This window comes from Protopterus annectens, chromosome 11.part0 (genome assembly GCF_019279795.1).
Source record: "Protopterus annectens isolate FY-2018-M chromosome 11.part0, PAN1.0, whole genome shotgun sequence".
NCBI classification, from domain to species: Eukaryota; Metazoa; Chordata; order Ceratodontiformes; family Protopteridae; genus Protopterus; species Protopterus annectens.
Genome location: NC_056745.1, coordinates 837,267,047 through 837,294,768, shown reverse-complemented (window position 1 = coordinate 837,294,768; position 27,722 = coordinate 837,267,047). Strand labels below are relative to the sequence as shown.

At 39.4% G+C, this 27,722-nt stretch overlaps 1 protein-coding gene across 2 annotated transcripts in view; it reads left to right on the top strand.

Annotated features, from left to right (window-relative positions):
- The first annotated feature begins 1,577 nt into the window (after window positions 1-1,577).
- Window positions 1,578-27,722, top strand: part of SRGAP1 (SLIT-ROBO Rho GTPase activating protein 1) — a 1,651,729-nt gene continuing 1,625,584 nt past the window's right edge. The window contains exon 1 of one of the 2 annotated variants that reach the window (XM_044088251.1): window positions 1,578-2,251. In XM_044088251.1, the coding sequence (XP_043944186.1) occupies window positions 2,185-2,251 (67 nt within the window). In that variant the 5' untranslated portion in view covers window positions 1,578-2,184. The remainder of the gene's footprint in view (window positions 2,252-27,722) is intronic. The other variant, XM_044088250.1, reaches the window with a different exon arrangement.

Sequence of the window (27,722 nt, the reverse complement as noted above, 5' to 3'; positions counted from 1 at the left end):
AAAACATACCTACACACAAGCGCGCACACTCAAGTGTCATACAGTTTACCTACACAAAAAAACTATAAAACAGTTTAACTGTTACTGTCAAAATATTACAACTTAAGGAGCAGCGGTAGTAACGTTTTTTTTTTTTTTTTAATTCCATGAGTGAATATTAAACTTGTAAAAAGCAAAATGCTAAAGGTTACTTTAAATAATATAACAGAATATCCTATGACAGGTTGTTAGTATTTAATATTTTACTTATGGTGCAAAGATCTAATTCGGTCGCCTGGGACATACTAGCCAATCGTTCGAACAACGCCCTCATCAACATCAAGGGTAAAATAATAGACAAATGAACACAGCGTGCTAGTGGTATATCGTCAAAGGACATTTAACTAACCTAGATATTAAAATTGTGACAGGACTGAACTGTACTTTACTTCTCACGCATAAAGTTTGGAATTTCGTAGGATAAATTGCAACAATAAATACGTACACATAAAGAAATGTAGGACGTAATACTGCTTAAGGAATCCTGTCAAATACTGCAGCCGTTTAGTCTTTTAGCTTTGCTAATGGTTCACAAAGTAACTTTTAAAGCAGCTGACGTTTTAGTTACATATCTGGAAAAGACAAATATTCTGAAGACAGAAGCATTATATTATTACTGTTAAAGAGGCCAGTGAAACAGTAAAAACAGTGTAAGACCACTTGACTAAAAGTATGTTTGGTGAAATCTTCCAAAATAACAGCTGAATTTTGGAAGATAGGAAACATGGCTGCCACTGGCCTTCATGAACGGTATTGGGGTAGATGTGAGAGAATACCGATGCCAATCAGCCTCCTAGATGGACATCTTAAACAACCTAATCCCATCACGATTCAAACAGCACTTTATAGGAATTCTGTGATGCACAGCACAACCCCAAAGTTTTTTCAACCGCATATAAAATACCATACATGTGAAGAAGGACAAATATGTACTGCATTACATAAATATATTTTGGGGAAACAAGTCCGAAAAAACAATTGCTACTACAGTGTACTAAACGCATACAATTCATTTGAAACAATTGTAACACATTTATTTTCTTTTTCTATGGATCACCACCGGTGGAAGCTAAAGCACTCCTCCGTAACACGAAGTCCTTAATGCTTGGCTTACGTCCGTCAAATAGCGTGTTTACAATTAAGTTCATCAGCTGCGAAATTTTGCCCAAAAGATATTAAAGTTTTCCAGACCGAGTTTTACCATGACAACAGCAGACTGCCGGAAATGGTACACAACTATTGACGCTAATTTGAATAAAAGATAGCATCCTGCATCCTTTCCAATCCTGCAATACACAGCACAGTGTCACTCCCATCTGTTTTAAACCGGGAGGCTTTTTAGTTTCCCGAGGAAACCTGTATTAGTCCTTGTTGACCCGCCCCACGTTTGTCCATTGGAAAGTCGAACTGCCTGAAATTCAGCTCCAGGCGCTGGGATCCATGGGTTGGGCATCGAACGGATCAATCAGAAGCTGGGACAGCATTTCCGTACCGTGGCCGTAAATAGCCCCGCCCATTTCTAGGAGCTAACTGGCGCCTGCAAGGGATAGTACCACAAAAGGTGTTGCTTTGGCAGACTGAAGGGGGAGTTTACTGTGGTTCGATCTTCTATGGCAAGCACTCAATTGTAATGAGCTCGGGAGAAACCTCCCTGCCGTTGTTGCTAGAAAGCAGCAGCAGCCCTTGGGCTTTGTCTGCCGTGGGCTACATTTGGGGTTGCTTACCAATGAATTTTGGGTTCACGTACTGCTACTGCCTGGGGTTAACTGGTGCTGTTGTCCTTTTTCTTTACTTGGGATCCGGACCTGCTTGGGAATATGCTGCTGAAGACTGATCGGGTGCCGTTGGCTACATGGTTTTAGATCGCTTTTATTTTTAGATAGGGTGATTGCAGTGTGTACTTTGGAAGGAAAGGAATATTAAAAAGACAGCATGGCTGAAATTCGAATATAGAAGTCAGAGGCCAGGAAGCGGCGGATATCTTCACGTTCTCCATTCATTTCATTGTTGTGGCATGCTTTGCTGCTGTTTCGCTCTACTAGTAACAACGATGCAGTGACTTCTTTTTGCATTTACCGGGTTTAGATAAAGCAGTTTAAATTATTTTTACGTTTGATTTATGACAGATTGAAAGGAGCTTGAAATATGTCAACACCGATCAGGTTTAAAAAGGATAAAGAAATAATAGCCGAGTATGAAACTCAGGTTAAAGGTAAGTTTTAGAAGCAGTCTGTGCGTTTGTTTTGTTTCCATAAGGCGGATCTCCATTGTATTTTTTAAATAGCAGTGACAGAATTCTCTTGCTGTACTAGTAGCATAGTAAAACATGTTCTGTCATTCTAGACTTTAGAATATCTTTGCATTCGAATATCCAGCGATGAAGTTTGAGTTGTGTTTTGGGATTCTTGATTGTAGTTAAAGGGACACTGGACTTGTTTTGAAGTGTGTCAGTGTAACTGAAGTCCTTATCTCAGTAATGAACGTCATGTAATGCATTCTGAATTTGAATGCGCTGATAATAGTTGTCTTGGTCAGCGACATTTACACGTTTTGTTTACTTTTTATTGCACTTTTAATTGTTGGAGCAGTGCATTTCCTTAGTCTCTTCAGTTGTCCCCTTACTGCATTGGAATTGCAGTAAACCCTGTGTTGTCCGTTCTTCTAATGATATCTTGTAGCGTTGTTTTTAATTTAGTTGTGGTGTCAAGTCAGCAGGATTTATTTTCGATAACATAATTAGATAGGTAATGTGACTGACCTGTCTGTATTAGAAGACCCACAATTTTTTTATTAGACATTTACAGTAACTTTTAGGATAGAAAAAGTCCAACATAACTACATTCTGCCACACACACTTACAGTCTTGGAATTTTTAAATGTCAAAAGTTGACCCCCCCTCAGAGAGTATACAAGCAGATATTCGTTTACCAAACATTCACGTGCTCAGTGTGGTGCTGTGTCTTATGCAGTGTTTTAGGTGTCCATGTTTTAGAGCATTTGGGCAATTTTATAGCTGTAGATGTATTCTGGTTAACAGAAACACGGTCCTAATGAATGAGAAAAATGTAGAAAATGGCTCCGAGGGGTATATGTGTGACATTTCTTTTATTGTATTAAAATTAAGAACTAAGACTGCAGTTTGGTTGCCTACTTGCCTCTGCCATGTGCTGTTCAGCTGTTTAAAACTACGGTTGGGAATTTATAGCATCAGGTTACATCTGCTTCCTAGTTCTGCGCTTTGCCTTCCGTAAGTCCGTTACATAATTCATATTTCTAGACATTTCTGTACTGCACAGTTCTGGATGGCAGTTAAATTTCCTGCTTTCAAACAAGACTTTTACAAACCTTTTGAAGTGATTAAATTAGAGCATTCAGACATTTGAGGGTGCCTCAAGCGGTAACCAGTTTACAATTAAGTTACACAGTATACTAATCACTCATATTTGTTCTACATCTAACTGGAAAAAAAATACATAAGTGGTGTAACCAGATGAAAATTGTCAGGTGAAAAGGAGAGAGGGAGAAAACTGTGTGTGTGTGTGTGTGTGTATACACAATATGTATTCTATCACACTGCACACATACAGTTTTAGCAGGACACTGTGTATTGTGTGTATGTTTAAAATGTTTTTAATCTGAGTGATTTTGCACATGAAAAGAAATGTAAATAAATGCATTGAGTGATAAAAATATTCATATTCTGGCTGCTAGCATAAGTGCAAAATGGAATCTCAAACATACTGAATTGCATAACATGTCATGTGTTGAGGATATGTAGGTATAGTGGTGTAGCAGTTCATGAAGTAACAATTTTTTTGCAATGGCACAACAAATAGATTTGGATTTGGGTGGTAAAATTGTTTATTACTTTGTCCTGCCTTGTTAATTCTACTTGAAGGTAGCTCCATGAGTTCCTGACACATTAAAATGTGAAGAAAATCTTAAAAGAAGCAATCAGTACAGAATAATAAGGTTTTGAATGTATTAACTGCAATACTCTTCCAGTTTGTTGTATTAAATCATTTTGTAAACTTGAAAGGAAAACTGTCTTTTTCAGTAACTGTATAAGCAATATAGGCTGTTTATTGACCTATAGGCATCAGTCTGGTTACCATGATTAAGAGGATTTCTGCATGTGTATTATGAGGTAACTTGCTGTGTGAAAGTGAAGTGTACTTTCATACCCCACATGTTCATTACCTTTCCCCTATTAAACTTTAGCTGCAGTTGCTTGGCATTGACAGAAGGGCATAATCTGTGCAGATTTTGGGTTTTCAGGCAATTCATCCTCCCCATTGCTTTTGAATGCACTTTGTCAAAACTGTTAACTTCACTGTGTGCTAGTAAAACTGCAGGGCATGCTAAATATGCACTGATTGCTATTTTATTTGATCAATCCTGTAGTAAGCAGCATAGTTCTCTTTCAGATGGTTGATTAATTCTGGACAGTATTTTAGTTTGTGTGTGTGTGTGGTGGGGGGGTTCCATTAAAATATGTTGCCCTTTTTGCAGAGGTTACTACATAGTAGTGAATGTCAGCATAGGACTGCTGAATGCTTGGATCTTTTTTTTAGAGTTCTGAATAGTCAGGGAAGTAAAATCTCTCAACAGTACAGAACAGTCTTGGATCTAAAAGCCCTTGATGAAGAGCTTCTGAGTTGAAAACCAAGTATTTCTAAAGTCTTGAACAAGTCATTTGGGATAGTAGAAAGAAGAAAAGTTGTAGACTTTCTGTGGTATTTAACAATGTTATGGAATTGAGATGAACTTGAGACTTTTTTTTAATGAGGCCTGTGAAAATTTTAAGATTAATGCATGTTTTCAGGTGTTGTGCTCTAATAATGGACTTCTGGCATTGTCTAGTCCAGTTTCATTAGAACATTTTAATGAGTTCCCCTTCAGGCATTTCTCCAGAGAAGTGTTTTTTGCCTGGCTCCCCTACTTTAGATTGGATTTTCAGGTTACCACATAACTTTTTTGCTGTGGTCATTTCTACATACATTGTTCTGACATTTTGTCCATTGAATTTAGTTCACAGAGTTAGTAGCCTCACCCAGGTTTCCTGTGCAGCAAGAGCAGTGTAATAACCGTGATGCTGTGTAACTACTGGAGACTCTGTTATTTAAGTAATAATGTGAGTTAGGGTAGCAGCTTTATTCAAGTTATTAGATGTAACTGTTTTTATTCTATTTATTGCTTGGGCATGCAGTACAGATTTGTTTAGGGGAAGTACCTTCCAGGTGTGGAAGTTATATATTACATGCATAACTATTTATTTGTAGCGAACCATGGCATGGAATTAGTATATGAAGTAAAAAATATATTACTGGGACTCCAGTAGAGGCCTTTACTAGAGACATGTCATTACACAGACCTGCACTTACAGCTATTACTCCCTGATTAAATTACTGAATCTTGTTCTCTGTGTCTGTAAGTTCAAGGAGCTGACTTGCCCTTATTAAAGAATACATTTTTCAATTAAAAATGTTCAGCAGATTGTAGACAACTGAAATAGTTTAGTAAGTGTTGCTAAGGAGTCCAGCAAAATTACCACTTTCATGGAGTCCATGCGCTACACAGACTAATTTGAGAAGCACAGATTTTTCTCATCCTAAATCTGTCCTGCAAAGACACTGCACTTCCACAGTTATATTTTAAGGTCTTTTTTCAAAATGTCCTTACTTTGAGTGGGAAATTGAGTGCCTGTATCTGGCTGTTTGGCTCACTGACCCATGATCTGGGGATATTATTGGGGAAATTGTATAGTTTTACTGAACAGTAATGGTTTTGCATTGTGTGTCCGTGTATGTGAACACATTAGTGCAGTAAATTTTATAGGCAGAAGGTATTCTAATGAGCATAAATAGCAACAAGTTCAAGTGAAATTATGCAAGATATGTTTACTACTCTCAGAATCGAGAAATGTTCCTGTTTAAACTTGAGAGAGAATCAACAAATGTGAACAAAAAAAGGCTGTATTACAATTATGGTATTGTACATGTAAAAGTACACTAGCCCTTATATTTATGGGTAGTACCAGTTTAAAAAAGGATTAAAACTATGCATCAAAGAGATTTAAAGGGGTCCAAATGTAAGACAGGAGAACAAACAAGGTCAGAAAAGAAGTGTTTAAAATTCTTCTAGAAAGAACAAAGTTTTGTATGCAATGAAAACTATTGCGGAGTGAAGAGGTCTAATGAGCTAGTGGGAGGAGGTGGGGATCTGAATGGAAGTAAGACAGCATTTGTTACGGAAGAGATGAGATAATTTGCTGCAAATTTTGCGTATAGGGAAAATAAAAGACTGTGTACTCCAACCAACAGGGAAGCTTGCTTACCTTAGTAAATGCAGCAGCTGGTACTGAGTTTGTCTTAAATTTGCAGTGTGACTACTTGTTGACAAGCCAGTGACTGAGTGGGAAGTTTTGGTGCTTTTAGCCTGTTGGGCTGCTGTTTAGCTTGTGCAGAGGAGGGTTGTAAATCGGACTTGATGAGTGGAAAAGACATCTGGGCTCTACTAAAGGGCACCAGAGAATCTTTTACTTTTGAAAAGTCAGTAACAGAAATGAGAAATGGCTTGTCATCTGAAGGACAGCAGTGTCTCTTTGAAAGTCCCAAGTCCCCTTGGCTCACACGCATATACCTCTGGTTTAAATGACTAAGCTTCCCTTGTGCCCTTTGTGTCTGAAATGAGGGACGTACTAGAATGAAAAAGTTATGTTCCACGCATTTTATTTTTTGGAAGTTTTACTTTGTGGTCACGGACTCATTTATGCCAGCATAAAAAAGCTTTTTTTTTTTTTTTCCTTTTTCTCTCTCCAGATTCTATTGTTTTGAAAATGATAAAACAGAAATATCTGTATTGATTAAAACTGAATACCACTGTTGTCCTAAAAGTATAAAACTGATACAGTCAGATTTGTTTTATTTGCTGTTTGTTCCAGTATTCACACAAAGAAATTATCAAATATATTCCTTTCCTTTTCATTGGAGTGGATATTGAGCTGTGATGTAACTGAAGCAGAGGTTTGTCCGGGTTATATATATTTTGATTTGATAAGATTTTGATTATAGACTGAAATTTATTCCTCATGTTTCCACCAAAAACTAGTCCTGTCCAGTTAGAATTCCCTGGTTAACAGAATAAATTGATTAACTTTTGGCAAAGCTCAAGGGTGCTCCAGCAAGAAAAATGTAGTTTTGATCCTTTCACAGTCCTGAGGCCCTTTCTGACTTTGAATTAGTTGTAATATTATTTTGCTGTTGAAGGGGAAAACTAGGTTTGTCATATGGGTGTTTGTTTTCAGTTGTGTTTTTTTGTCAGCTTACTGTAGTTTCATGTGAGTTGTTGGGGTAACCTTGAGCTTTGCTCTGAAGCATTACAATGACAAACTGCTTTTAGACATTCTAAAATAGTAGAATTTTTGTATCCTATCCTTTTTATTGGTTATATAATTCTCTGCTACACAGAAGTTACATGGCTTTCTGATGCTGTGTCCCATGGTGCTAGAATCCTGACTATTTAAAATATTATTGGTATTCCAGCATAGCCAAATGATGTCTGCCTAGCTGTGGTTTTGTTTGCTATTTTGGCTAGGACACTGTTTTATCCTGAAAGTGTAGCAAATGAACACCTGTATTTCCATTTATCACAAGTGGTATAAATTTAGTGTGGCTTTTTTTTTGTCTTTCCACTCCTGAAGAACTGCATAAAAAAATATCTTGTTCATGTGGTTGCTTTTTACAGTTATCGGTCCTGTTAGTGTGTGACACTCCTGTCAAGTTTTGGAGTGCAGAGGCTTTATGCACCTTAATGCATATTGATAGGAACATTATTGTAACTGGATTTTTGTCTGTAAAATAACCCAGATTATTATTTTGTGATTTGTAAACTGGTTGAACCAAGCATGTCTAAGAGAGACCTGTGTTTTTCTGTGTAGTATGGAGCTTCTGCACCTTGCATTGCAGAAGTGAAAAAAACACAACACATGTGAAAGTGGTACATGGAATGTTGTAGCTGCACAGAAAACAACTCGAAACTGAGACAATACCATTAATTGAAGCAGTGGTGATTTGTCTTTGCTCTCTACTTGTTTAAACTGAATTCATACAGTTAAGAGAATGATGTTTGCTACTTGCACAGATTTTTCCCTCCCTACTCATTTTAATATTTAATCATATTGGTAACAGACCGCTAGCCCATTGATAACCGGAACACCATGGAAGTAGGAACAGATTCTACACATAGTGGAATGCAAGAGTTGCATGATAAGTGCCTTCATACAATGATATTTGGGGGCAAAAGATAAGCTAAGCAATTTCTTAATGTCGCTGGATAATAGCAGTAATCCAGTTCTATCTGAGAAACCCTGGATTTACCCATTTTTGGGGTTGATTAATTACTTTGGCTTTTCCTTTGTTATCAGACCATGCCAGCCTTGTGTCAGTCATGCTTTACTCACACCCATCCCATAGTTATTGCTAAAATACAGAATAGGGACCTAAAGATGTGTGTGTGTGTGCGCGCGCACATACACGTGTGGTATATGTACAGGTCCCATTTAGCTGATTAAGAAGTAATTTAATTGCAAAGAAAAAAACTGTACAGCAAAAATCTGCTAATCATTTTTTTTCTGGGAAAGATAGTGGGAAAATAGGGAGTGGGGAATTTGACCTTTTCCTAACTAGTGCAATTTCTCAGTTGACTGCGGTGGTGGTGCTGAGGTAGCGTTGTCGCCTCACAGTTAGACGTTGCCCGTTCGATTCTCAGTTAGAGCGTCTTCTGTGTGTCGACATGCGTGAATGGGTGTTCCTTCGTTGAAGGTTGTGCGTTAGGCCTGGCAAGCCAGCACGTAAAAATCTACTGCCAATCATTAGCGGACCGCAGTTCCGCTGTGGCGACTCCTAACCGGGAAAAGCCGAAAGACACAAACAAGTGCAATTTCTGAGTTGGTTTGTGTGTGTGTGTGTGTGTTTGTTTAATATAGCAGGGGACGTGGGGAGTGTGCAGCAGGCTCTCCCCTGAAAAAAACATTGTCTAATCTGTTTGTGTTTTTTTTTTTTCAATTTTTGAGTTCCTTAACATTGAACGTGTGATATATATATGCACATAACATTTATTCGCACTTTAAGCTTTCTGTTCCTTTTCCCAACCAAGAAAGGTAGATAGTTTGTTACGTTTAGCAAAATTTATATTGCTGCTGTGCATTTCCTAAATTTAGACTGCGTTCCAGTAAGAGGCTATGTATTTCTAGAGTCATTATTTGACAGTATTCATAAAATGTCATTAGCAGCTTTGTTCTGCTTTAGATATTACAAGTCAGTTGAGTGACCAAGCATTGGATAGTCGTGACGGTAGTTAATAATTCTACAAGGCTAATAGCAGGTGGAATGTACTCCTAAAATCTGCATTATTTGTTTGTTTTCCACAACTTGGGGGGGGGGGGGTATATTTGGGCTACAGGGACTATGTATCCAATTTATACAGAGAAAAAGTTCTTTTACAAAAAGTGAAAGTTGTGCTGCTGCAAAATTAAACCTGTGTCATCTAAGTGCTAGTAATAGTAAACTAATGACAAAAGCTTAGTGCACTGCTGAATATTGGATTCATAAGCCATTCTTAGCAGTACACATTCACTCCATCCTTGCCTTGATGTCTTACTAATCCTGTTCATAAGGTGATTCTGTTGAAAACGGGAGAATAGATTACTTGCCAGTTCTTAAAGTGAATGTATGCTATTTTGTCTTTAATAACAGTTGATTGCAGTGGGGTTGTCTTGATATTGTCAGTAATAAATAAATGTCTCATTTCAGGCCTAAACATAATTGGGTGCAAATGTTAAAGTAATTACCAACTGGTTTGTTTTATCTGTACACATTAACAGTGTAATAAGCTTGCTGCTCTTTTTTAAAACCTTGGTTACTGGAAATATAATGGTTATGTTACAGTTTATAGTATGAGTTGCTGGAAACCTACACTTTTTAATGGGTTCTTTTAGTCTGAGAAAATTAAGACAATTATACTAACACAAACAAACCAAAGAGTAGATCAGATGTTCCAAAAGGCAAACCAAATAAACAAAAGGAATACACCACAAGAAATGCTTGGCAAAATTGTAATGATTTGGTGCTAAAAAGGTAGGTGTGACAGGAAGTGTTAATGCTTCAACCTGTCAGACCTTCTGTTTAAAACTGAAGCAAGAGGGACAAATTCATTCAAGGCAGGTAAAACATAGTTTCATTGGTAGGTAAGCCTAGCCAACAAGGTTCCCCTGGCTTACGCCACCCAAGAAAGTTATTTTCCTGTGCCCCTGTTGAGCAGAGCCGCAGAAGTGATCCCCAGGGTGAATTTCCTATTTTCCATCCACTCATCAAGATTTTTCTTGAAGAGTGCTAATGAGGAACTTTGCTTGACATAGATGGGTAGCTTGTTCCAGAGTATGGGAAGTCTCTGGGATAGGAATCTAGCCCTCCAGCTTGTCCTGTTCATTGTGGTGACAAGGTTTAGGTCCCTAGAGCATGTAGCTCTGAGGGATTGGGATTTCTTTAGGTGCAGCATGTCCAACAGCTCTGGGTTTGACATGGCTTTATATGTTAGGCAGAGATCACCTCGGAGTAGGTGATATGCTACAGAGTAAAGCTGGCGTTTTTTTGAGACGGTCAATGTAGGGCATCTATGTGAGGTATTTCTGTGGCCTTTCCAGCTCCTGCAGATGTCTTGTGAGGTACATTCCAGAAGGGGTGTTGTACTCTATAATGGGTCTAATGAGTGTCAAGTAGAGGGGAACAATGACCTCTTTCCCTGGATGAGAACCCTTTTGTGATGAGGTGTGCCACATAGAAGGATTTCCTGACTACTGTGGCAATGTGATTATCAAAGGAGAGACTACTGTCCACCTGGGCCCCAAGGTCTCTTATTTTGGACATGCTAAAAGAAATCCCAATCTCTCCGAGCTACACATTCTAGGGACCTAAACCTTGTCACCACAATAAACAGGACACGCTGGAGGGATAGATTCATGTCCCAGAGACGTCCTATACTCTGGAGCAAGCTACCCATCTATGTCAAGCAAAGTTCTTCATTAGCACTCTTCAAGAAAAGTCTTGAGTACCCTGGGGATCACTTCTGTGGCTCTGCTGGACAGTGGCACCAGAAAATAACTTTCTTGGATGGCGTAAGCTATGGAACCTTGCTGGCTAGGCTTACGTAGGCCCTTGGGCCGATAGCCTAGTACCTACCTATGAACATTCGGCATTAAGTAGACTGCCGCCTATGTAGTAGTTCATGGGTACAGAGTTTTTACTAAAGGAGATGATGATGCACTTTTTGGCATTGAACTTTGAGGCCATGCCTCTGACACCAGGCATCTGTCTCAGTGAGGCCCTTCTGTAGGATGTCCACATCATTTGGGGACTCAACTATGGCTCCTAGTTTGCAGTCATCTGCGAACTTCATTAGCCAAAGGCCTTCTGTGTTTGCCTGTATTTCAGAGAAGTAGATACCAAACAGAAGAGGTCCCAGGACTGAACCCTGTGGTAATCCACTTGTCACTGGTTTGAAGTCAGATTTGGAGTCTACAACTTTTGCAGTGTGGGTTCAGTCAGTGAGCCAGTTGGCAACCCATTTTGTAATGTAAAGATTTATACTTAGTTTAGTGAGTTTATTTATAATTCCAGAATGGGGGATGGTGTCGAAAGTCTTGGCGAGGTCAAGCTAGGCTGTGTGAACCACCTTACCCTCATCTACAGCTTTGGTGACTGCCTCAAAGAAGTCGATCAGGTTCAGGAGGCATGATCTGCCTTTCACAAACCCGAACTGGGTGGGGTCCAGAGTTTGGAGGTTACCAATGTCTTTGTTTATGAGTTCCATGGCCTTGCAGACCAGGCTCGTCAGGCTAATAGGGTAATAGTTCCCGGGATCAGTGGTGGCTCCCCCTTTGTGGAGTGGGATAACTGTTGCTGTACGCCATTCAGTGTGCACAAAGCCTGATGTGAGGCTATGATTGAACATGGTGCTTAGGTGGGGAGCCAGTTCATTCTGAAGTTCATGTAAAACGCAGCCTGGGATGTTGTCCGGTCCCATGGATGCTGTACTTTTGACTTTAGAAAGTGCAGCTTTTACCTGTGTAGTTGTGATTACAGGGACTCTCCATTCTTCCTGTATAGATATGGGCCCTTTAGGGGGTGAGAGGGGGTAAAGTTAGCACTGAACCTATCTGCCAGGATGTTGGCAGTATCAGTTGGTTCTGCAATTTTCGTGCTGTTGTGTTGTAACTCAGAGCAGATCTGGGTGTTGCTATTGAGATTCCTGACATAGCTATAGAATGCTTTGTGGTTGTCCTTGGAATCGCTGGCGATCTTATAAGGGATCTTAGCTTTTTACTGAGGCTGACCAGGGAGCTCCTCCACTCATTGGATTTTACTCTCTTTTTTGCAACAGTTTCTTCCTTCCGTTGTAGAGTTTGTTTATGGCAGGGGACCGCCAGATTTGGCTTCCTTTTTTGGAGGATAGCATCTTAGTTGTGTTTGGGATAGCACGATCCATGCACTCGTGTAAGTGCTTATAGAGTGCATTTGTGTAGGATTCAGCAGTTGTAACTGTATTGTCTATCTGCTTGGGTGTCCATGAAATTCACCAGTTCTGTCTTAAGAAGCATGAAGTTGGCTTTGGAGACATTTTTTTACCGTGGTTTCCTTAATGGAGGGTGGGATGTGGATATCTATGGTTATTAGCTTATGGTGTGATCTAACCAATGAAGAGTTGACTTCAGGTATGGAACACTGGTCACTCATGTTGGGAATGACTAGGTCTAGGATATTGTTGCCGCTGGTGGGGGTATGGATAAGTTGATCCAGGGTATTGGAATTTATGAATTCCAGAAAGCGTTGAATGAAGGAGTTGGTACATGAGTAGTTTTCACAGTTAATGGTGAGGTAGTTGAAATCGCCCTTTATTAGGGTGTTTGGTTGGGTTTACCTTTTTATAAAGCTGAATCACAGTGGTTTGAATGCTCATATGAGCGACTCGTAATCACGAAAGTGAAAACGGCGATAGTCCTTAATGTTCGAAAAACAGCAAATCGAAAAGCAGATTTGCTGTTTTTCGAACATTAATGTTGAACGAAAAAAAAAGTGTTAAGCAGGGGGGCAAGCCCCCATGCACCCCCCCATGTGGGGGGCTGCGTCCCCCACCCTACTTTAATATTCTAACTCTGAGATCGCACTACAGTGGGGAAAGGAACCATTTTCCGATCTCAACTATAGTGCAATCCGCCCCACAATGTCGAATGTGCAATGAGCGAATGTCACTGTGCATTCGCTCATTGCACATTCGAACCTTTTTTCGTTCGGCATTTGCAAACTTTGCAATCTGCCTTTCGAACATTTGCTGTTCGCCTGAGTGTGAATTGCCTTTTTAAAAGTAAACCATTTGGTTGAACCCAAATATTTTCCAGTATATCAAGAAAAGAGGAGTGGGAATCCTGGGGCATGGTAGGGGATCTGTTGCAAGCTACAATTTGGATTGCAGTTTTGCCCAGAGTTAGTTGCACTTGGATAACCTTGGATGCATTATGCTGAGCAACTAGCTTGGAGGTGTGGATATCCTTAATGAATATGGACACACCTCCACCTTTGGTGTTCCGGTCCAGGTTAGATGGCTGAAAAGTGTGGTATGAGTTATAGCCTGGTAATGCAGGGGTGCACTTTGGAGCCTTGAACCAGGTCTCAGTCACTGCACAGATATTGATGTTCTCTATTTTAAGGAGTGCCTTGAGGGAGTGCACTTTGAGATTGACTTCTAGCATTGAGTAACATTACCTTCAGATTTTGCATGCTTATATCTGTTTACAGTGGTGGTTTTGTCCCTTGAGCCTTGCCTAAAAAGGCAGAGCCTTGGCCAGTAACCTGAATCCTAGGGACAACAGGTACAGACCATCTCTGGCAAAGCATCGTGGTTTGTCGATCATGTTGTCCCAGGCAGACAGATACTGGATCCCCTTTTGAATGACACCAGAAACTTAGCCAATTGTTGAAGTCAATCATTTTGTCCTTGTACTGTGGTATCATTCTGGGTGATGGTATGATGCTACTCAGGGCTAGGGTCCTACCTGCCTGGGATACAAGATTGGAGAGCTCCTCCATGTCTCTTTTCATGTAGTCCAGGGAAATACGTCTCAAGTCATTCACACCAACATGGACAATGACAGTGTCATATTTGTACTTGTGGAGTGACCTGAGTGCGTCCGTTATGTGGCGGATCCAGGCACCTTACAGGCAGCTTACAGTAACTTTCTCCTTGTTTAGCCTGGTGAGTGGAACATCAGTGTGCCTGACTATAGAGTCACCTATGACTAGAGTGTTTGGTATGTTGTTATGCCTTATGGGCTGTGGTTGAGTGGCACACTGAGTTTGTGGGCTATGTGTCATTTGGGTTGTGTTGGGGGGTAGAGTTTGCTTGCGTTTCTGCTTTGGAGGTCCATGATGCTTGGGCAGGTTTTTGGTGAGAACGTTCGCGAATGTAGGTGTGTGTTCTGTGTTTCTATGGGTTTGTTTTTGGTGGTGTAGGTTTTGAGGGACTATGTGATGAGTGTGGTGTGGTGCAAGTGTTTACCTTCTCCTCTTGACTGTCTAGTCCAGTCTTGGGTGAAGAGAGCTTTGCTTCCAGTTTGGCTATATAAGTGCATCTCTCACAGGTTGTAGTGTTGGGTGGTAGGAGGGGAGGGTTGTCTGTGTACATGAGGCAATTACTGCATTGCCCCAAGATGCCCAGATTCATCAGGTAGACAGGAGAAATCACCGGGAGCTGACCCTTAGAAATGCCTGGATAGGTGCTTATTTATTAAGTACTAAAAACTGCTTTCCTCTAGACAAGTGAGGAAGGTTGAGTGCTGTAGTAATTTGCAGCTTATTTAGTGCTTACAACGAGTTCTGAACAAGTGCTGAGTTCAAAGAAACAGATTTGAGTGCTGAAACTAGAAAACTGGCTAGTTCTAAGAAACAAAATTAAGCTAGAAGTCTTCCCTCCAATACAGAAAGGCTTGGGGGCACAGAAGCCTACAAACAGTCTAGACCACTTACAGGAAAGGCAGGAGATATTCAGGAGATTTTATTCTGTATGGAATTCTGTGGCAGCGGTATGTGGGCCAAAATAACTAAATTTATCCTTCCACTAAAAAGACGGTAGTCCTCAATATGAAGAAGCCAAACCGTATTTTTTGGCAGATACTGTGCTTCTTTAATTTGCGGGTGAGGGTAGTAAGCCCGCTGTTTGCAGTGGTTTGAAAAGTGATTTTATTTTCTTTCTTTTGAATGTGGGGGAGGAAAGCAGGATCATAACAGCTAATCCCTCTGAAGAACAGGAAGAACAAAAATACTGCTTTCCTTGGTGAGTGTGTGAGTGTTTTTTACTTGCTGTGATTTGTTAAAGAAATTGGGATTACACCTACGGACTACTTATTTCTGCTAAGTGGTTTTCCGAAGTGCCGCTTTTTATATATATATATATATATATATATATATATATATATATATATATATATATATATAATGTGTGTATGTATATATATGTATATATATATATATATATATATATATATATATATATATATATATATATATATATATATATATATATATATATATATATATATATATATATATATATATAATCTAATAGTGTGTGTGTATATTGATGATTGGATGGGAGAAAGGAAATTCACCCCAGGGATCACGTCAGTCGCCCTGCTAGACAAGGGTCCAGGGAATTAAACAGTGTGGGAAGAAATAGCCAGGGAATTGTTATGGCTAGGCTTGTATAGGCCCTAGGGCCGATAGCTTAGTACCAACCTATGAACAAATGTCTAATACAAAACATCCAAACACTCAAAACATTAGACAAATAAAAAATTGTAAAAAGAAAGCAACTTCTTTCATGGTCTTTAAACTGTAACTCCTCCATAATAGCCTCTCATTTGTCTGATTAGTGGTAGTGTTACATAAAGTATTTATATATATATATATATATATATATATATATATATATATATATATATATATATTTATTTTTTTATTTTTTTTTTTTGTTAAGGTAAAGTGTAGGATTAGTGGCAGGGTTAGGGTTAACACAGAATACTGAGGTGGGCAGGTAGATGAGTGCAGTAAGGAAACTCTAAATGGGAGATGACAGGGCCTGAAAAGAGTTGTGACGATTAATGAGCAGAGTTACACTAGTGTTTGAAGACGTAGTAGCAAGTAGTGATCCATCACATAGGTCATTTGTAGTACAATGCTTATCTGCCACACTGCGCTCTTAATTTATGTGAATAAGCCAAGTAGCTGCTTTAATCCTGATGCAGTATTGAACATAGGATTTGTTTGAAATTAACATTAGATACCCTTTGTAAATTTCTTTCCATGTCTTGCCAGCTAATTGCAAATAAATTCTGAGAGTTTTTTTTGTGTTTAGATCTTTAAATCTGGAGCGGGAAGAAATGCTTAATGAAATTAATACTTAGGAAGCATACTGTGGATACAAAACCATGTCTGCTGCTTTTAGTCTTTAAATAAAAAAAATACTTTTATTGCAGTCATCCCTAGAGACTCAACTATTTATGTAAGAGTGCCCAGAGCTTTGTTTACTCAGTGTAGTGACATCTTACTTGTTTTATAATGAAAATCAAGACAAAAGGAATGCCTTTGTAAGCCTGAGCTGTTTTAAAGGGTCACCTCACCACTGGTTTGAATTTCTTTGAAGCCACAGCTGTAATAAATTGTGTGGGTTAGTAATCTCGGAACATACAATAAAGCAGTTATTATCCACAATTTTTGTACACTGGGATGGGCCTCCTTTGTTTTTGTTCCATGCATGCTTATTACTGTTTTTGTCAAGCTGTTCAGTGTACTTTGTAATGCCCCCTTCTTTTGCCTCCTAATTACTGTGCTTTTTTCATTTTCATATTTTAATGCTGCAGGTGTAGCTGTGGGCAAATGTATGTTAAAAGCAGAATTAGTTAAAGTATTGCTTTTCCTGTTTCAAGTTGTACTATTATGGGAATTCTAGATATACATATATTGAACAGAGAGAAAATTATATTTAGTCTGGAGTATTCAAGAACAAATCTCCTTTTTTATTTTTAATTGTAATTATTTGCAGTTCCAGTAATAATCTACTAATCTCTAATAGTCTGGTTATTGTACTGGAAGAAGTTTATACTTTGGAAATATTACACCTGCTGGTTGTAGCAAGAATATTCACTTGTTTAGTTTTTAAGTCCACAGTGGCACATTCATATGTTTTTTTATTTTTTTAAGCTTTCATTATTTTAACTAGTCCATTGCAGATTTAATGACTTTAGAAAACAGTTATTCTCTCCACTAAATCCTGCTGTTTGTTTGTGCGTGTGTGTGTGTGTGTGTGTGTGTGTGTGTGTGTGTGTGTGTGTACATGCTTGTAGCAACCTTGGTGGTATAATGGTTTGAACAGTCAGAAGCACCATCCGTGAATGCTGAATAGTTCTGCAGTTTTAATAAACTGAGCTTGATTCGGGAACAACAGAACACATCCTGCTGAGTCTTTCTTTTATCCAGCATTGTTAGGCTTTTGAAAAGGGAGCCATTTGGGGTGAGGTATCCCGGGGCTGGGGTTCGTAACCCTGTCTCTTCCTTAAAGAATGCAAAGCAGTGTGGGGGTGACACGTTGAGATGCAAGTTTTTAGCTAGTAGGAACATGATGAAAGATGTATTTTTCTTTCTAAATTATCCTTTTCCCAGTCTGCAAATTCTGGCAAATGCATTTGGAGAAGAAACATTTCAGATATTTTTCCTTTGTATGTAAATGAGAAAAGCTTCCGGTTTATGCTGCTTCCATCTGTTGCATTTACCAAACATACACACCACATCCCTGATTACACTTTAAATTGAATAAAGGCATCTGCCAGACACAAGAATATCAGCTCTGGAGTTTTAACAGAGGATTTATTTTAATGTCTCTGAAATGTTAGCATTGTTGAGTTTGAATGAAGAAACAAAAAGTCAACTGCAGAAAAGAAAATTCCATACTACAACTACAGTTGCATAAAATGGGAGGTGGGTCAAACATTACTTCTACAAGAAAAATTTGCTGATGAGCACAAGCTAGCATGTAGGTAGAAATTTTGCTCATACAATGTCTCTTGTGAGCATTTGTATGTATGCATGTATTGGGTAAGTTAAGAGATGGTGTAAGTAAATAGTGACTCTGAGAATCCGGCACCCATAAAATAATATGTATAGTGCAGCTACTGCCTACTTTGGATGGGAGAGCAGTTTGTCCACTATTTGCTCCAAAATCAATCTTAATGTGGTGATCAGAGATGAGAGGAGCCACCTCTCAATGTTTATGGTGACACTTACAAATGGCAGATTGTTGGCAGATCGATTTCCAGGCAAAAACATATATGCAGTGTGGCTGACAAGCTGGCAAAAACATGTACTATGAAGGGTGACTACTGGAAAGGGGGGGGGTGCCAGACTTGGTATGCAAAACACCAATGATCGATAGTCATTTGTGTGATGTTCAACAGGCTGGATTTTTCTCAGAAGAACAAATTGCCACTGTAGTTGGGATTTTCTCCTTTTGTTGTGATGGTGTGATTTCAGAGTTGTATATAAATGTTAGAGGTGTGGATGTGCAGTACTCCAAATTGAGGCATGCAAGAGGACATGCTTCCCCTGCAAAAATGCTTTTTTCTGGGATTTTTTTTTTTTTTTTTTTTTTTCTTCCAAGTTAGTTTGCATTCAGAATTCACCTATTTGTGGCTGCAGTTTTGTGAAGCAAGCATAAATGAGCTGTGAGCATGTCGGGGGTCTGGAAAAGGGCATGCTGAGACTGTACTGTTGTGAGCCACATGTAAATGGTGGCGTGTTGAATGTAAGATCACATACAAGAGTGGCCAGCATGCAGCTGAGGTAGACTTCCTCCTAGTAAAATTAGGGCACTGGGGTAGAATCCATGACTGCAAAGTCATCCCCAGTGAAACAGTTGGCCCACAGCATAAAACCACTTGTGGTGGAAGAAACATTACGTACAAGAGTAGCCAACATTGAACTCTGGTTGACATCCTCCTGGTAAAGAAAGAGCACTGGTGTAGAATAAGTGGCTGGAAAGTCATCCTTGGTGAAACATTTGGCCCATACCATAAACCACTTATTGCCACAATTCTCTGCAACCAGTGGTCAGAGAAGGCTCTAAGGTCAATAGAGACTAAGCTGAAGACCTGGAAGTCGACTGGAGGGGAATAACATGATTATAATCAATTATTCTGGGCTGCAGCACCTTGGAAAGAAAAGGAAATAAGTGGAGTTGAAGAAGAACTGCAGCGCCTCAAAACAGAATTTGTGAGGACTAGAAAACCAGATATGTGACTGAGCTGGATATGGAAGTAAGGTACATAAAGTTGGTGGTGGAATGCAGAAGTCTGTGAAGCCATCAAAATAATGGAATGTCTAAAAGACAGACCAGGCTAGGAAGGAATACTGGTTGGCTAACAAAGAGGCTAAGAGAGGTGTTGCAGTAGCAAAGAGCAAGGCATCAGAGGCAATCTTTTAGCTTCTGGAAAGTGACTTAGTAAAATGACACAAAGAAACTCTATCCCGTTGCAAGGCAAAGACAGATAAAGTAGTCGGGCACCTTCATAAGGGATGCCAGTAACAACCTGCTCACCAGCTCACAGGACATCCAAAGGCAGATAGAAATACTTCCAGCAGTTTCTGAATGAATACAGCTATCTCTCAGTAGCTGCACTGCCCTAGACACTGCCTACAGTAAAAGAAGAGGAGGAGCCCACCCTAGAAGTAAGAACAGCACTGAGGAAAATTAAGTCTGGGAAAGCAGCAGGCTCGGATTATGTCACATCAGGTTTGATAAGGATGTTTGAGACGGGAGAGAAATGTGTTCTGAGAGTACTCATAGCGATATGGAGAGAAAGGCTTTGGTGTATCCCAAATGGTTGTAGAATGAGTATACTAGTGCCAGTGAGTAAGAACAAAGGGGATATTCACAACTGTGGACAGTACAAGAGGAATCAAACTCTTGTAACACTGCTTGAAAGTCCTGGAGTGAGTAATTGATAAATGAATACAAAGATTAGTAGAAAGAAAGGTGGGAGATGAGCAGTTTGGATTCAGATCACTATGTGGCACAACTGACCCTATGTTTGCAGTGAGACAGATGGTTAAGAAGCTAGAGATGAGGAACATGCCTTTCAACCTCTTTGAGCATGAAATCTGGACAACGCCATAAATAATGGAAGGACAAACTTTAAATATTGCTCTTAAAAACTTGGGTTAATAGAATAGCAGGTTTTGCATTAGCATGAATTTTTCTGAAGGGTATGAAATCTGAAACTCAAACGTCTGTCATTATTTTCTGACGTTAATCTTCAATTATTTGCCAGAAAATCACAATTTTATGTAAAACGGACCTAAAATATAAGGCAAAAATCTGGACATTCTGCAAAAATCTGTACAGTTGAGAAGTATGAATTGACGAATGAGTCCAGCTAGGCATTCCTAGACTTGGAGAAAGCATATGAGAAGTCCTCAAAGCTGATTCAGGCAGCCTTGCAATGGTTCAAAGTCCCAGAAACATTGGTAGAATGGGTGCAGGAGATGTACAAGGACCCAATGACTCGAGTATGAACCGTGTTTGGACTCTCAGAGAGGTTCCCAATGGGAGTGGGTTGTGCATAATGGTTCTGCTTTGAGCCCACTGCTGTTCATACTGGTGATGGACTACATTAGCAAACAGGTCAGAGGGGATGGGTCAACTAAGTTGCAGTGGGCAGATGATGTGGCATTACCGGCAGACTTTGAGCAAGAACTTCAGGAAAGGCTAGAGGAGTGGAATGCAAAACTAAGGCACATGGGATGACTGTGCACAGATAAGATAGTTGTCATGGCAGCAAATGGGGGGGGAGGGTCGAATGAAGATGAGAAATGAGATGGAAGGGAAAGGGGTGGAACAGGCTAACAGCTTCAGGTATATGGGAAGGGTGGTTGAGGATAACGGAAGTCTGAATGAGGAGGTCAAAGCTAGAATCAAAGCTGGCACAGTGTATGACAGAAAAATGAGAAAGAAGCTGAAAAATAATGTGTGCAAATCAGTGGTGGAACCAGTACTACTGTGTGGTACAGAAACCTGGGCAGTAAACATGGAGCAATTGAAGAAGCTAGAGGACATGGAAATGAAGTGCCCAAGATGGTAGAATGTACACTGGGACAGACTAAATTACAAACATCACAGCAGAAGCCTAAGTAGCTCCAACTGCAGACAAGGTCAAAGAGAACGGATAACAGTGGTTCAGGCCCATATGCAGAAAAGCAGAAGACAATCTGGTGAAGAGGTGAGGCAGAAGAGAGGAAGAAGGTAAGAGGAAATGTGTTCATCCAGCAATGAGATGGATGGACTGTATGACAGAAGACCTGCAATGGTCAGACATGAAGTTTAGGAGAGTGGCATTGAATCAAGACAAATGACAACAGATGATACGTAGAAAATGGAAAAAAGGGTGGTGGTGGTGGTGGTGGTAGTGAAGTTGTGGATCACAATGCTAGAGTACAGGTAAGTGAAGTGGCTTAAGGAAGAAACGTGTTGGAAGATGGAACGAATAAGAAAGTAACAACATGAGACTTGATTCAGTAGCTAATTCACCTGTTGTCATATTCGTGTGTTATAGGAGAAGTGCATTATAGTAAGATTTAGTAAAGTCTGGTAGGGTTTGGGGTCTGGAGAGACTTACTGAGACCGTACAGTACAGTAGTACACACCTCCTTCCTTGGATTATTCTTACATGGCTCTTACTTCTAATGATTTTGTATTTTTAAATGTTGCCAATGTAAGGATATCATTGCAATTATGCAGTTAATGCAAATGTACCAATTACGGTTCAGTGAACAGTTGTATGCATAGTAATGCACAGTGTTCCTGTTTTATTCTTCTTCCAGTAGTTGTAGCCTTCCTTAAACCACTTCCCTAGCCTGTATGAAAAGCAAGCGTGGTTTGTTTTGATTTGTTTCTGTAGGTTTTTTTGAAGGCTGAGATTAAAATTCACAGGATGCAATGTATAAGTGATCCATGGCAGTGCAATGTTTCAGTAGCCAAGTGTTTACAGTATATTCATTTAAGAAATGCAATGTGTGCAGTGCACAAATAGGTAAACCATGGTAAATCTGCATAGTATTTATGAATAGTTTTTTAAATTCAAGCTCATGCCATTTTCATATTAGAGATGTAATCTTTATTGTGGGAATTGTAGTAAGATTTCATTCTTGGTGCGAATGTTCAGTAGTACTTCAGCTGGCTCCCTTAAGTACATTAAATCCTTCCATGGTATATTATTGTTTCAGCAGACCTTGTCAGCTGTCAGGACTGCTTTTGTTGGATTAATTTGTGCTTGGTACACTTGTATTGAGTAATGCACGGAGTAACACCTTGACCACTTGAGCCTAATGTTGCCACTTTGAAGTGGTTAGTTATGTTACATAACTTACTTAGACATGAGCGACTTGTAAAAGTTATGTCCCTTCCTTACTGGGATCATGACCTTATCATGGTGGTAGCGTTTATGCCATCCTGTTATGATCCTTAGAGCTACGTTTTTTGGACTTTTGTACTCCTGGTAAGATCAACTTTGGCAAATTGATTTAAGGGGAGGGGCTAGCTCGAAATAATACAAAGATGTTCGCTGCCATGTCAGTTCTTCTAAGAATAAGGATAATGTCATCAGGAGCAGTGATACTCGGACACACCAATGGGGCCAGGCCTAACTAAGGTGTTGTGTGCCTGGAAGCAAACATCTTGTGGCCTGGTAACCTGTGTAAAGCAGTCAAGCACAGCCTAGAGAAACAGTTGGTCGCCATGTGTGAGTTTACCACCCACAAGATGAAGGGTGGAAGTATGGTGTAATCCCAGTCGGGTGGTTGTTGAGCAGGGCTGATTTTAAGATGAGTAATACCCAAGCAATGAAGACTGACTCTTGGGGCAGGAATGTCTCTTCACTGCTGGGAATGAGCCAGAATGTGTGTGATAAGTTGAACAGTACAAGTTAGATACAAGTGCTTATAACATGCAGCACTAGTTCTGAAGGTAGAATTTACAGCAAGGGTTACTCACTTTTTTTCTGGTGTTACTCCTCCCAGGAGATCTCAGGTGGGTGCCATGCAGTTGGAGTGCATGACAGTAGCCAAGAAGAGTATCTGAATGCCACTACAGGTTGTATGAAGGATATTTGTCTTTTTTTGTGCATGTGCATCTAACATCAGTTTGGAGGATTCACCATCTTGAACTATGGACACATTGAATGAAAGAGAAATCACCTACTGACTGTAGTCCTCCTAGGAGTCATTAGTGCTTATGTGACAGACTGCGGCTATGGGTTCTGATTCCTACACTTGTGTCATAAGTAGTGAAGTGAGCAGTGGAACCAACAAGTTAGGGTGTGACTTCCATCACTGTTGCTCATTAAAACACAAAGAGCAATTAGCCTTAAGGAAGTATAGTAAATGTCTAGTGCTGCCTTGGCTGATAGCAAAGCCCTACAATACCCAGCTAAGCTTTGCACTGCACCGCTGTAGATCAGACTTGTAGTGAGAGACATCCCAGCATTGCACCCAGCTGAGATCAAGGCCAGTGCCTTTCACTGCAGCCTTACTAAGACTAATGTTAGTTTAACAAGAAGTATTTTGTGCATATAAGTAGATTAACAGTATTTAAGATGGAGGGGTAAATTTGACTCTGCAGCCCCAAGTTCCCAAAACTCTGATACCCTCGCCACCAGTTGGTCAAAACAAACCAAGCAAGTATACCTTACTTGTTACTCTTAAAATAAACCATACTTAAAAAAAAAAATTTGAATAGTACAAATAGCTTAAGCAGTATCACGTTGCAGTGGGTAGATATTCCTCCATTACTTTTATCAATAAAATGTATAAACATTTTAACTATTAAATAAATTGTTATCCACAAGGAATCATAATTGAATAGAAAATGCTTTAATTGAAATAAATAAGTTAAAATGTTTTAATTTCTATGTTAATGTACAGACTGTAAACAGCTGATACTTTTCTGCCTTTTAACTATGTCTAGCATTTACTACTTCTGGCTAAAGATGCACTGTGCTTTTTCTATCTCTGACTAACCCTCTGAACAGAGTTAAAGTGTTAGCTTACTAGGATTAACAAACAGTCCCTTTTTAAGTTCCTAAACAGTATTGACAGTGGCTTTAGTTTGAATTTAGAAGATGCCTTTCCTGTTTTTGTTGCATGTCCAAGAGGGGAGGATGCACATGATATAGCAAGCCACAGAATAAGTTAGGGAATCCTCACATGACCTGACGCAGCAACTTCCAAGCAGCAGACTTTTTACAATACTTCACTCACTCACACATATACACACACACACTTGTGAAATATATATATATATATATATATATATATATATATATATATATATATATATATATATATATAATATAATATATATTTTTTTTTTTTCAAAATAGCATATTCAACATGTAGTTTTACACAGTAACTGAAGAGGCAAGTACGGTACTTTATTATTGTCTGTTTAGTATTAACACAGTTTTAATTTTGATACAGCTCCAGTATTGTTCGTTGGTTCATTATTTATGCATTTCCTCTTTAAAAATAATTTTTATAACATTATTCCAGTTCTTCTCCTAGTTTACATGGGGAAAATGTAGATATCTGGAGGTGACACAGATTGACCCAAACCTGAGTGGTGACTTGTTATTGGTGTTCTTTGCTAATTAAAGGTTGTCTATAACACTATCCAAATGGAAGCCAGCTTGTAAGTGTACTTTGTACCAGACTACTTTGGGCCAAATGCGATGATTGACTTCACAATCACATAGTCAAATCTGAATTCATATTCTTCTGGACGCATGGATTAAAAAAGATGCTGAGCAATCAGCTGATCACCATTTGGTGGTAAGTTAGGTTAGAGGCTAACGGTGCTTGGATAGATCCAGCAAACCCAGATTTGCAGTGAGGATATCTTCGGCAACACATAGCTGAGCTCGTCTAACACAGGAACACCTACTTCCATCTACAATGCATTCTGTCCCTTTTTATCGGGGAGATTTGTGCCATGGAGTCAAGATTGGCCTTGTTTAGGACTCTATTAGTTCAGAAGGTGGCACTGAGCTTTTGCTGAAAGGCAGTTAGTACTTGTCACGGAGATAGGCAGTCAAGTTAAAAAAAAAAAAAAGGCTTATTTGTTCTGTTGGGGTCTCTTAAGTTATGACAAGTAATTACTGAAAAGATAGAATGCCAGCAGATGTTCCAGTCATTGGAGTGAACATAATTGTATGAGAGTAGTTTAGGAGGCTATGGAAAATTAGTTGAATAGGCCTGGAGGCAAGATGCTTCACCAACTACACTCAGTCAGGACTTGGAAACATTACTATCAATAGGAGGCATTGTTGGGAAGCATAATAAACAATTTGAGGAGTTCTTGAACCCCATGGACAAGTCTTTCAAGGGTCACAACAATGCTTCTATTATCCTATTTACTTAAGTGAGTGTGATCTGCTGTAGGTACTCAGATATTTTGCTACGAGTGTGAACAGGATGTAGGCCAGAGTCAGTTTAGTGTCACAGGTGAGGACAGAGATGCAGTTTTGTGTAGTGAACATATAGATGATCTTGTGAATACCAGTGGCAGAAATGAGATTCTTCTACAAGTCTGCAGGACTCCTTCTCCATGGCAGTGTGAGGAACATTTCCATGCTGGAAGACCTCCTGACAAGAACCTCCCAGAGTTTTAGGGTTAGAGACTGGTGTTAAGATTAGGTTTGGAGACAGAGTTTTAGGATTGGGGACATGGGGTTGAGAGAGCTGAGTCATGTAAGCTAATGGTTAATTACCACTCCGCAGTTGGCACCCTATTCATTTTTGTAACTTTAGAATTATTTCAGTCTTGTAATGGAACTGCATGTTTTAAAAGTATATTTTTCTCAAATGTTGCACTACACTGCTAAACCTGTAACATTTACGTATTTAATGCTTGTGAGTCCCACAGAAGCAACACTGTTCTTTTGTACAAGGGAATCGTGGTGGCTGGAAAATTTAATAATTCAACAGTGGTGTAAGAAAATGTCTGTACAGAAACTAAGTATACTGACATAGTGGCAAGAGGTAGGGGATACAGTCAGATTAACATTTAGCTTCCAAGTGACATTCCGAAGTCTTATCTTGCATGCTAAGCAATTTGTAGAGAAGGAAGCTTGAAATGACATTAAGAGAACAGTAAACTTGATGGTGTAAATGGGGTAATGCAGTCCCTTCTTTAAGTGATGTACTGCGGTTTAGTTTTGCATACATTAGGAATTCATAGAGAAGGAAACTTGAACAGTTAAAATTGATGCTGCATAAATGAAGAAATGCTGTCTCCAAAGACTGCAGTTAATAGTTAGTGAATGTGATGGGAATTGGATTAGGTGCTGAAATAGTCAGTAGCTCAGTAATTGATTTTTACAACACAGTTGCAGTGTAGAATGTTATACTGCGGTGGTGGTGATGCGGAAGCATTGTCGCCTCACAGTTAGACGTTGCCCGTTCGATTCTCAGTTAGAGCGTCTTCTGTGTAGCGACATGCGTGAATGGGTGTTCCTTCGTTGAAGTTTGTGCGTTAGGCCTGGCAAGCCAGTACGTAAAAATCTACTGCCAATCATTAGCGGACCGGAGTTTTATACATGATTTGGGCTTGTATTTTAAAACAAAAGTTTTCTGAAACAGGATTGTTTTTAATCTGTGGGTGATTTATGGCTTCCTGTAAATGTGAGAGAGAAGTAAAACTAAAGAAAAGAGGGCTGTGTTGCCCTTCTTTGACCCTTGAGATGGGAAGATTGTACCAGCATTACAGTGTTGATAAAAATCAATAAAGATCAAAGAGAGGCAAGTACCGATTTCATTTAGCTGTGAGGCATTTTTCCCTGATATGAACCAGGCACATTTAAAAAGTTTATCTGTATAATCACATTACTTAAATTAAAATGGTATAGCTTCCTGGGGGAGGAAACTTCTCCCCAGTGTCATCTTCCATCTGTGCCATTGTTACAAAGTGCAAAAGCATCTTTTCTGATAGACAGTCAGAAGAGTCATTATGGTTACTAGGAACAATGTATAGGAAAGCTCTTTCTCTAAGAAATGGAAAAAAATGCCTTTAGAATTCCAGTTTCTGAATAGATTGTGAGCATGATTATAGTTGGCAAGTATTTTTTGCCCTAAGAATTAGTACACCTTTCGTAATGGGGCCAGGAAGCCCAGAAATAATACTGGCCAATGCCAAGCATAAACTGGAATGTAATGGCCATGCCAGGGCACTTCTATGGGCTAAGCTTGTAAAGGCTCCAGGGCCATTAGCCTAGTGTACACCTGTGAATCTATAGACTTCCCTTAGCTGATGACTATGTGTACTCCATACATGATGAACTGTACCATGCCTGTAGCAGCGTTTTTATCAATTTCATTAACCTAGCTATTATATGCAAAAAATATTAAAAGCTGCATTTCTTTAACTTTGTATTTAAAATTCTGACAGCATATTTGCACTCTGTGCTGAAGTGAGGCTTTTAGTAGAGGTGTTGGTGTAAAACATGGAACAGTTAGAACTGATTTGCAACAACT